Here is a 12,227-nt window from a genome sequence, read left to right as displayed (position 1 = left end):
ACATAAGAAAAGCCCATTAAGAATTTTCAAGTAAAATTCTATGAAATGAAATTAATCCACAAGGCCCAATGAACACATCATGGCCAAGTGATCTAGGCCATCATATGACCATGTCAAAAAATTTACTGACATTCATTTCATGCTATGTCCAAAAAAGACAAATTTACCCTTTCGACAATTTTCGTAAAACTTGTCTCGTTCTTGTTTTGACTTAGCTTCTAGTTTAACTATTCATACTCGATATGATTTGTGATAGTGACCTCATGGATCCAAATGAACAAAGCTTGAGCTAAACACTTGGACTCAAAAGTTCACAAACTTTTTCCAAGTTTAGTTTAATATCAACTGACTCCACTAAAGAGTTGACACTGAAAATCTCTCGGTTCAAATGAATTTATTTTCTACTCAAGAATTCAACCAAATTATGATGAGCGGATCCACTGAATATTATCTATGTTTACCCTTCATGAATATCATCAGCTAGTCGGGATTTACAAAATTACCATTTTACCTTTCCAGCTGTTATTTCCTCAACTCATTTGTCGCTTGTGAATAAGTTAGAAACAATGTATTGACGAGGAGCTAACAAGTCACATTGTTTCATCCAAAAGAGTCAGGACTCAATTTGGACGCTGGCCAGTTCATTTATTCACATTCCAAGGAACAAAGCATGAGGTGATATACATTTCATTTCAGCAATCTTTTACATGAATTCCATATCTATGAGAACTTCACAAAGTTACTCATGACATTCTCACAACTTAGTACTTCACCAATAGGTCCTGTTCAGAATCACATAGTGAGTCCGAACTCTGACTTTCTCAAATGAGAATACGTAAGCTGTGAAATAGCATGTCTCATTTCAGGATTAAGGTCAGCACGATGCAATTCATACGTAGTGACTTCGAGACATAAGAGGTTAAATGGTTTGTTCTTATCTTGTCTCTAGAAGTGCACTGGTCAATTCAGTACCTTCGGAAGATACCTAGAAGAACTATAGAGTCTCCAACTCTCAATGTCTCATAACCAGACATCATAGATTCTTCTAACAATCGTACTGAGGTCAATAGTCTTTTGACCCTAAGATTGCTAATATATCGTTTTAAGCAAACTACGAAGAGTTTGTTCATGCAAATCTACATTTGTCTCTTCGTAAGTTGTTAAGTTTGTTTATGACCTAAAAGACTAAGGTTTTATCATAAAGCTTCAAACAAAGAAAGAATGAATGAATGTTTCAACTTTATTATTAAATGAATAGGCAATTACAAGCAAGAGTCTTCATGAGACTTTATTACATCAAATGTACAAAATAAAGACTACAACTCTTCTTGTGGGCACCATTGACAACAAACTCCCACTTGACTCAAAGAAGATGTGTGTAGTCCTTTATGCCTAATCCCTCACGATGTTGGTCGAAGACCTTGTTCGCTAGGGCCTTGGTGAATGGATCTGCGAGGTTGTCCACCGTTGAGATCTTCTTCACTTCCACGTCTCCGCGCTGCACGATCTCTCGAATCAAATGGTATTTCCTCTCAATATGCTTAGAGCGCTTATGGCTTCTAGGTTCCTTTGAGTTAGCGACAGCCCCACTATTATCACAATAAAGGGTCATGGGCTCGTCGACGTTTGGAACAACTTCCAAATACTTAAGGAATTTTCTAAGACATACAGCCTCTTTGGATGCTTCACAAGCAGCCACATATTCTGCTTCCATTGTGGAGTCAGCAATGCAAGATTGCTTAATACTTCTCCACACAACAGCTCCACCATTAAGGATGAACACAGATCCCGAAGTGGATTTCCTGGAATCCTTATCCGCTTGAAAATCGGAGTCAGTATATCCCGTCATAGTCAGGTCAGTACCTGAGTATGTAAGCATCAAGTTCCTAGTTATTCGAAGATACTTAAGAACATGCTTAACAGCAATTCAGTGCTCGGGTCCAGGGTTGGATTAGAAACGGCTAACTACGCCAACTGCGAAACAGATGTCAGGTCTAGTGCAAAGCATAGCATACATGAGACTTCCTACGGCTGAGGCGTAAGGAATTTTTCTCATGTCCTCAATCTCTTGTGCAGTCTTGGGAGACTGGTCCTTAGAGAGTGAGACTCCATGCCTAAAGGGTGTTTGGCCCTTCTTGGAGTCTTGCATCGAGAAGCGATCGATCACCTTATCAATATAAGATGCTTGAGAGAGCGACATAGTCCGGTTCTTCCTATCTCGAAAGATTTAGATCCACAGAATGTACGCGGCTTCTCCTAGATCCTTCATATCGAATTGCTTTGCCAGCCAGACCTTAACCTCAGATAACTTACCCACATCATTACCTATGAGTAATATATCATCGACATATAGTACCAGAAACACAACTTTACCTTCGTGTATTAACTTGTAAACACAAGGCTCATCTATTCACTGTTCAAAGCCGAAGCTTTTCACAGTTTCATCGAATCTAATATTCCATGACCTAGATGCTTGCTTTAGTCCATAAATGGACTTAAGTAACTCACAAACCTTGGTCTCTTGACCTTCTTCCACGAAACCGTCTGGTTGAGCCATATAAATGCGCTCGTCAAGATTGCCATTCAGGAAGGCCGTCTTGACATCCATTTGCCAGATCTCATAGTCGAGAGCTGAAGCTATGGATAGAAGTATGCGGATGGATTTAAGCATCGCGACTGGCGAGAAGGTTTCTTCATAGTCAATCCCTTCTTGTTGGATATAATCCTTAGCCACAAGTCGTGCTTTGAACGTCTCGACGTTCCCATCCGGACCATTTTTCTTCTTGTATATCCACTTACACCCTACGGGTTTAATCCCTTCAGGACCTTGGGAAGATACCTAGAAGAACTATAGAGTCTCCAACTCTCAATGCCCCATAACCAGACATCATAGATTCTCCTAACAATCGTACTGAGGTCAATAGTCCTTTGACCATTAGATTGCGAATATATCGTTTTAAGCAAACTACAAAGAGTTTGTTCATGCAAATCTACATTTGTCTCTTCGTAAGTTGTTAAGTTTGTTTATGGACTAAAGACTAATGTTTTATCATAAAGCTTCAAACAGACAAGGAAGAATGAATGAACGTTTCAACTTTTTATTAAATGAATAAGCAATTACAAGCAAGGGTCTTCGTGAGACTTTATTACCTCAAATGTACAAAATAAAGACTACAACTCTTCTTGTGGGGGCACCATTGACAATACATACTACTTGCCACCAACGATAAACGCATGTTGCATGAAACCAAGAAATTTTTGTCAAATCATTTTGAGATGAAAGATCTTGGTGATACCTCTTTTGTATTAGGAATCTAGATTTACCGAGACCGTTCTCGAGGTTTACTTGGATTATCCCAAAAGAGCTACATCAATAAAATGCTCAAAAGATTTGGCATGTATGATTGTAAACCCATGAGACACCCTTGTCGCTAAAGGAGACAAATTCAGTCTCGACCAATGCCCAAAGGGAAATTTTGAGATTCAAGAAATGGATAAGATTCTCTATGCTTCGCCAGTTGGGAGTCTTATGTATGCTCAGGTTTGTACGCGTCCGGATATTGCGTATATTGTTGAAGTTTTAGGCATATACTTAAGCAATCCAAGTATGGATAATTGGAAAGCAGCCAAACGGGTCATGAGGTACTTGAAAAGAACAAAAGATCACATGCTCACATATAGGAGGTCAGACCATTTGGAGATCATTGGTTATTATTCTGACTCCGATTTTGCGGGATGCCAAGATAGTAGGAGATCTACATCAGGCTATGTCTATCTGCATGGGTGGTGGAGCTAAATCATGGAAGAGTGCAAAACAAACTCTTATAACTTCATCCACCATGGCAGCAGAATTCGTAGTATGTTATGAGGCATCCAACCACGGTATATGGCTGAGGAATTTTGTCACGGGGCTGCGTATTATGGAAAGAATTGAAAGGCCGCTTAAGTTATATTGTGACAATAAATCAACCGTAATGTATTCCAACAACAATAGGAGCTCGACGAAGTTGAAACATATCGACATCAAGTTCTTAGTTGTTAAGGAAATAGTACAAAGTGGACAGATTTACATAGAGCATTTAGGAACAAACTCCATGATAGCGGACCCTCTTACAAAGGGTCTACTACCGAAGGTCTTTCACGAACATACTTCTCATATGGGTATTGTAGAGCTTCAGGATATCTAGATTCGTTGGGAGTTTGTTTGTTTGTTTTATTTATGTTGTGTGCTTTATGTTTGTTTGTGTTGTTTGTAAACACACATATAAATTGTTTCTGATCAGATTTATGGTATTTGTTTATCACACTTTGCATATTCAGGATATAGTTTGATCTCTTTAAGGTAGGATCGGATAAAATTGATATGAATAGATCACCTTGCATATAATTTTATCTACCACATATTCATGATTGATCTATGTCATTTGATTATATTGATGTATGTGACCACTGACGTGTTTAGTTGTGATTGATACAACGAAAACAACTTTGATCCTATATTGATGTAATTGATGGATGAGATTGTAATATGTCACATCATGATAATGACAAACATTTTATGCGCGCTAAGGTTGACACATTTATTTTATACATATGTAGTCCAGTGGGAGATTGTTAGAATAATTTTGGGACTACTAATGTCATTAAATAAATATGTTTGGGTCATTATTAATTAAGTCAAAATTGATGTGGTCTAATTTAGAATAAGGTTTGTGACTTAAGGATATATTTGTCATGAAGTTATTATGTGGCTACCATAAGTGCTAATCTAATTTGATGAGGGGCCAAATTAGAAATAAGCAATTGTTGCAGTACGTACGATCTTTTCTTGTATCCCCATTAACAAGAATACTCCAGACTCTCAGGCAAACTGTAATTGGAAGACCATCCAACTCTTTGTGTTTGCAATCCATTATGGATTCAGGTACGCTTCCGCTATTAAGATCTATGATTTTGTTTCTCTTGAATTGAATTAGGATTAATTTAGGGATTCAAAATACTAACACTTCTTCCATCTCTCTCTCTCTCTTAAAATTCTTCGATATCAAAACCTCATAATTAAACATCGATCGAAGGCTGCAATCCTAGAATCACGACAACCACTTTACGTACGTACTCTTTTCAAAGATATTGATTCCAGTTTTTGAAGGAAATAATTTTTGTGTGGATATGGTTAAAAACGAAAATGAAATTTTCCAACTCAGCTAGAAAGTCAAACGCCCTAACTATTCTCCTCTAGGCTCAGTTGCTCCGGCGCTCCCGTCAATAGCGCCTCATGAACAGACCTACCAAAGTCGATGAATGCGTTTCTTGGAGTTGGCGCGATGAGTTGGGGTGAGTTTGACTTGCTTCCAGATGAGAACGCGACTGGCTCGTCTTCACTGACGATGAATCGGAGAGGACCGGCATCACCAGCACGAATTTGATATCGGACTCGTGATCGGAGGGGACTAATATGGCGGCGGCTCTGGGGTTGGATTTTGGGGCTAGAAGGTATAAAAGGGTGATTTCATAATCCAAAATAATATGGACTATTTTCTTATATAAAAAAAATAATAGTTAGACTATTATTTTAACTGCCCCTACATGTGACTACTTAATAACAAATCTTAATAATTTAGTTGTAATTACATATAAAAAGAAGAAAGTCAATAGTTGTCCTCAAATATAATTATAGTTAAAGTATTCAAATTAATGATAGAATTTTTTTGTCTATCTGTAAGATGTAATATGTAATATGATGCACACGTTATGCTTTTATAATAAATCACGTCATATTGAATTGATGCCAAACCATAATAAATGATGTGTCATATTAAATTAGTGTTATCTATATGCATTTTTCTTATTAAAGATTTTACTCATATTCCTTGTGGTTTATGTACAGTAATAACGTATGAATATAATCAGCGAGTAAACCCGTGAGTATTAAAATAGAAAACACAAAAATAGATTCAGAAACTGAGATTAATTTACTGAAAGTCTAAAATTAATCATACATGATCCAAATAATACAAATGCTGAAGACTAAGAGTTGCTAATTTTATCTGAATAATAAATAAACAAAAGAAGAAAGAATACATGACTAATAAAGATCATTGTTAGTACTGATAACGAGACCAACGACGACAGTGATATCATCAATCTTCCCTCCAGACACTTTGGAAACGCCGGCGAGCATGGCCGTGAAGGAGAGCGGAGTCGCTCGCGATTCGTCGTCGGAGTTCAAACGAGAGCTCTCTCCACCAGCTGATACGCCAGCGTGTTCAGCCCGAGCTCGCCGTCGTCCATGGGAGACTGGCCAACCTGAACGTCATTCTCAGTCTCAGCTTCTCCTTTTTCTTCTTCTTATTATTATTAACATTATTATTATTAGGGTTTTTCGACACAGCCAACTCCATGCTCAGACTTGACTTTGAGAGACAAGTACGATTAGGGGCTTTGACTGAGAGGGAGACTTGGCTTTGATTATAGAATCCATCGTGTGCATAGTTATTATTATTTCTCCACTACTTTCACATTATTTTTCCAATTTTGATTTCGATTATAATTAGGAAAAGGAATAAATTTTAAATCTGAAAATCCAGTTCGACTAGTTATCGTCTCTTCATTAAGATTTCTTTTTTCTTTTTCTAGCAAAACAATCCTAATTTCAATTAGAATAAATATTTAATTTTTTTAATTATTAAGATAAATTTAGTTTATATCCTTTGCATATTCAATTATTATAAAAATTCCCTTGTGTCTAATGATATGCAGTGAGAGACTACTCGTGGTGTTGTCGTTTTGTTTTAATAAGTTTTTATAAAAGAGTTTTCTAAGTAACTAGGCCACCTAAAACGTTTGGTTTGAGATCTAGCTTATGTTTGGAGATTTTTAGGGAAATAGCCAAACGTATTAGGTGGCAAATACTTTTTTGTCCTCAATAATTAAAGTAGTTTTTTAAAATCACATTATTTTTTTTCCTTTTTTTGTGCATGTTAAATTCCTATTTTGTAGAAGGTAGTTACCAAATATCTCTCTTCCACGTTCTCTCTCTCTCTTTATCTCTCCCCAAAATCAGATCTGGTTTTTTAAAACACGTTCTCTCTCTTTCATCTTCCACGTTCTCTCTCTCTCTCTCCAACCCGAGCGTGGCTGCGCCCGGCGAGATCGGCACCGGGGGAGATTCACCGGCCATGGGCGACGCCACCTGGGCCGATCCCGGCGTCGGGGAGGACCCCACCCGACCGGGTGGCGCTGTTTGGTTGCTTGCTGGTCGCGCCGGCGAAGCATGCGGCCTGGTCGTGACTGCGCCGGCCTGGTCGTGACCGCGCCGGCCTGGTCCTCGAGCTTGACCCGCCTGAACTTCCTTCCGCTCCTTATGCAACCGCTCTTCGTGATCGTCGAGCTTCCCTGCCTGAGGATCGACCACTGGACCCGGATCGCCTGTTGCATCCCTGCCTTAAGCTTGTCAAGGTTGCAGAGCGAGAGAGCGTCGAAGGCCACGCTGAACTGCTTCGACGCGCACGAGCCGTCGGATTTCGCAAAGGACTCGAGGAGCGCTGTGACTCCGTAGACCACGTCCGCGGCGGAGACCCTCGAGCTGTACCCGTGGAGCCTCATGAAGCTTCTGCAGTAGATTATTTACAATTATTTCCATTTATTTCGAAATCAGATCTGAGTTTTTTTTTAACCCAGATCTCAGATCTGGTTTTAAAAAAAATAGTACAGACTATGTTGTTTACAGATGATTTATTTACAGTTATTTCCATTTATTTCCATTCAAATTACTTAAATGTGGAGAATGAGATAATTTCCAGTAATTTACGTTTATTATTTGTGTTGACAGGTTCTAGATTAGCGCGCCACGTATAACAATTTTGAAATTGTCTGTTATTTTATATTATTATTGCCTATTATTTAATATAATTATATTCATTATTTCCATTTGATTAAGTAAAAGGGCAAATTAGTTTATTAATTATTGACACCTAAGCACGTTGGCTATTTCTCTAAAAGTTATGAAACATAGGCTAAAAACAAAATCTATAGTTTCAAAGTGGCTATTTTGCTACAATGCCCTTTATAAAATCTAGTTTTATGTCGTTTGTAGCTATTGATATGCTACGGATCTTTTTGATTAGTTGGCTAGGTTTATTTTCTCTCTCGTGACATAGTTTGAGCAATGGAAAAGCAGAGTGTGTTATTGAATCCGAAAATAAATTTTTAGACGTAAATCAATAGTGAATCGGAAAACTCTTAGACTCGACAAAGATTAGTACTCTTTTTGTGTTGGAAATTAAGTAAATAAATAGTATTTATTTACATGTGTATGGTTGATTTGTGGCAACAATTTGAGTGGGGTCCACTCATTGAATTTGAATGATTCCAAGTGATACGTATTCCTCGTAACGAGGGGTATAAAATTGAATATTTGTTTGCCAAAATCGGACCTAGGATGAATGAGAAATCGATGCTCAAAATAGGCTAAAGAAACACATTTATGTTGTGTTGTTAAAGTGGAATACTAAGAGTCCCACATTGGGTGAGGATGTGTGTTGTTGTAGTGTTTAAATATTATCCTATTTAATTAGTGGATATCCAAGTGCAAGAGAGAAGAGTGTGTGTGGGTTAACCCATAACCCCTCACGCGCGCACACACGCGCGCTGCCGCCGCCGAGCCGAGCCGGGCCGTGTTTTGGGTTTCGGAAATTGTCTCGGGCTCGGGCTTTCTTTTTAGGGAAAATAACACATTTATACCCTGTGTTTTAGTGAAATGTTGAGTTTAACCCTCGGTTTTAAAAAATGTCGAGTTCATACCCTCTGTTTAACTAAAATGACGAAATTATACCATCTGTTTAAATAAAATGACGAAATTATACCCTGAAATGAACAGTGTCACGAATATTCTTTTTATTGACTTTTCATTGACGTTGACTATAATATCTATATATAAACACCAATTATCTTTATTCATTCGCGCCATATATGTAATTTATTTAAAAACTAAAAAATAAACAACAATCTCTTAATCGTGAGGAACACAGAAAGAGGCAAATGGGTAAACATCGATAGTTGATAGTCATCAAAATCGCATATTCGAACAGAGAATCCAGGATTTAGAGTTACAATTCGAACACCGAATGAAGTAATTTCTTAGGAGTTATGAGTTTTATTATTTAATTTCAATTTAAGACTATTTTTTTTTCAAAATTAAGAATTTGGAAGTTAGGGTACTGATTTAGATTTGATTAGGTTTTTCTTATATAAGAGTTAATATCAATGAAAGAGAGATTTGTGACGCTGTTATTCATTTCAGGGTATAATTTCGTCATTTTAGTTAAACATATGGTATAATTTCGTCATTTTAGTTAAATAGAGGGTATGAACTCGATATTTTTGAAAACCGATGGTTAAACTCGATATTTCACTAAAACACATGGTATAAATGTGTTATTTTCCCTTCTTTTTATTGCAAAGTTCGCTGAAAAACGTTGCACAGTTTTGAAAAGAAAACAATGTGTTAATGGCCGGTTGTAATAGCCTCATTAGGAGTGTTTAATGCCTTTAAGGCTGGGCGGTTTTTGGATCTTTCAAAACCGTAGCCTCAGAATACACACAACAAATCCTTCTCTCCCACTGTTCCGAACTCTCTCCTATCCAGAAAATTTTCTTTTTTCTTTTGTCTTGAAGCCTACTGGTGCTACGCTTGCCTCTGTAGTCGTTGTATCATGGGAGGCTTTCGCTCACGTATTTCAGCATCTGTGGGAGGGCGATAAAAAGCTTCAAGGAAACCGTCCAACGGGTCTCGACTATTTCTTTTCATCTTCTCCGATTTGGTTTTTCCGGTTCTAAGGTTTAACCGATTTTTTATTTGTAATTTGTTATTTCCGTTCCATTTTCCTTCCATGCAATTTGTCTTGTATTTTCGTCAATATTAATAATATTGCTAACATTTTGTCCTTCAAAAACATAAAAAAAAATCTCAAATTGATAATTTTCTTTTAACAATATTTATATACCACTTATGTGAATAATGGTAAACAAAAGTCGTACAAACAAAAGGAGCAATTGTTTTAACATATTCATATGTTGTAAAACACAAATAATGATTTTAATTTTTTTAATGTGGCGAATGATACGATTCATATTCGTAAAAAGTGCATTACAAAAAACAAACAAAAATTACAAAAAATCAAATTAGCAATGATTTGAATAACCTTGCACATGATATTCAAATCCAGGATGGTATAATATATTGAACTAGACTTAGTTGATTGACGCCTTTGTTTTTTTTTTTTTTTTTTTTTTTAATGAGTTGATTGACTCTTGAGTGCATTAAAATATCCAGTATACTTGGTTATAAAGTATCTTCCATTAGTAGAGTTTGGACTTGGTTGACCTACTAATCTAAATTCCAAATCCAAACAAACAAAGTTTGGGGACGTAATTGCAGACTTTTTTCACCTTCTTCTTCTTCTTGTTTTGAAAAGGATTTAAGGAAACTAACTTCCACGGAGAAGATCGATCAATTGTGACCTTGCAATTGCATACTCATCAGCTGGTTAAAATAAGTTCAGCAGTATTAAATTAACACTTGGTTTTCTTGCCATCAAGCCACGGATGTACAGACTACAGAGAGTAGTTTAGCTATATAAAAGCTTCCGTTAATGAACTAAAAGCTTATTATATCAACAAGTCTCAATATACTTGGCATGTATAAATCATTGACACGCTTATAATAATGTCAAACTTGCTAATTACAGAATTGTTCAATACACCTCGTTTACATATATATAAGAAATCAACGAGTGGTGGTAGTTTCTTCTTGTACGATGAGACAAACGACGACGGTGATATCATCAACCTTGCCACCTGTGTGGGAGTCGCCGGCGTTCCTGGCGGCGAGAGAGAAAGGAGTGTCTCTGATTGTGTTGAAGGAGTTGAAGTAAGCGATCTTCGCCATCACCAAAGCCATAATATCCGCCTTGTGTTGGGCCTCCATGGCCACCATCTCTCTCTCCAAAATCGCCTCAACTTCGGCGGCGAACACATTGTCCAGAAACCCGTCCGTGCCAAGCACCACCACGTCCCCGGCCTCCACCGCCACCTCCGCCACCACCGCGCTCTCCGGTCTGTCGCTGCCCTTGTAGTTTCCGAGCTGGAAAGGGCAGTTGAAGCCCCGCTGCTGAGTCTCCGACCGATATATGAAGCTGTTCCCACGGAATATCATGAACCCGCTGTCCCCGACATTCGCCGATCGGAGCACTCCATCTCTATGCGATACCACGCACGCCGTCGACGATCCTTTCAGCTCCATCTCCGCTGTCTCCCGGTACGCCTCGCAAAGGACTTCCGCGGGGTCCACCATCGGAGCTTCTTCTTTGCCGAGAGTCGCAAGCAACGCGTTGGTCATGAGGTCGCGAGCGTACACGCCGGAGTCCACTCCGTGCCTGGCCCACCCCCCGACGCCGTCCGCCACGCCCACAGTCTCGGCGTCCGAGTTCACAAAATACGCGTCCTCTCCTAAGGGATTTCTGGGGTTGTCCTTTGGAATAGAGAAGGAAGAGCACACCATCTTCAGCTTCTTCTTGTTATTAGGGTTTTGCGTTGATGACAAGTAATGGTCAATAGCTGTTAGTTGCCGATTGACTTGTGCTTCTTCTTCTTCACCATCCCGTCTATGCATCTTCATCATCATAGCGCTGGACACAGTCGATTCAAAGAATGAGGGTCTTTTCGAATAATTAAGCTCCAGATATTTGAATGCTACGTAATCGAAATATAGGAACGTGAAAACAAGAGATGCGTAGATACGGACGCGGGAAATCAAACCGGGAAAAACGAAAACCTAGCAATACCGATCAGACGAAACGAAATTGGAAGTGAGAAAGCAATATGAAAATTCGAATTAAGAAGAGAGGTCTTACGAGGATAATTGTTTTCTGAGAAAGCCGAAAACGGGGTCTGAAGTCTTGAAGAATCCGAGTCTTGAGGAATCCGAATATTGTTGATTGCGAGTTGCGACTAATAGAATCTATTGTCGATATCTATTTATAGGCTTTGGCCAATCACTCACTTAATCACACTCACTAGTCGACTCAAAGTCAAACTCCTAGCGTTATTCCACTTACTCGTTTTGTGAGTTTTACAAGTAATTAATTGGCATAGTTATTTAATAATTAAAATATTTAACAAACTAATTGTATTTTTATATACTGCTATTTCCTTTTGAAAAAAAAAAT

The 12,227-nt window shown here is 38.2% G+C and overlaps 1 protein-coding gene across 1 annotated transcript; it reads right to left on the bottom strand.

Moving 5' to 3' along the window:
- Positions 1–10,786: 10,786 nt before the first annotated feature.
- Positions 10,787–11,683, bottom strand: LOC149401212 (putative protein phosphatase 2C 55). Its single transcript, XM_089610620.1, has one exon. The coding sequence runs from the start codon at positions 11,681–11,683 to the stop codon at positions 10,787–10,789; it is 897 nt and encodes a 298-aa protein (XP_089466746.1).
- Between the last annotated feature and the right edge of the window lie 544 nt (positions 11,684–12,227).

Source organism: Urtica dioica, chromosome 4 (genome assembly GCF_054948205.1).
Source record: "Urtica dioica subsp. dioica isolate 48M chromosome 4, U.dioica_male_clone48M_v1_H2, whole genome shotgun sequence".
Classification (NCBI taxonomy): domain Eukaryota; kingdom Viridiplantae; phylum Streptophyta; class Magnoliopsida; order Rosales; family Urticaceae; genus Urtica; species Urtica dioica.
The sequence above is the reverse complement of the archived record's forward strand: the minus strand, read 5'-3'. Positions and strand labels throughout refer to the sequence as shown.

Bases quoted from the DNA above. Each gene is read 5' to 3' on its own strand.
- LOC149401212 (XM_089610620.1), bottom strand. From the start codon at position 11,683: ATGATGATGAAGATGCATAGACGGGATGGTGAAGAAGAAGAAGCACAA.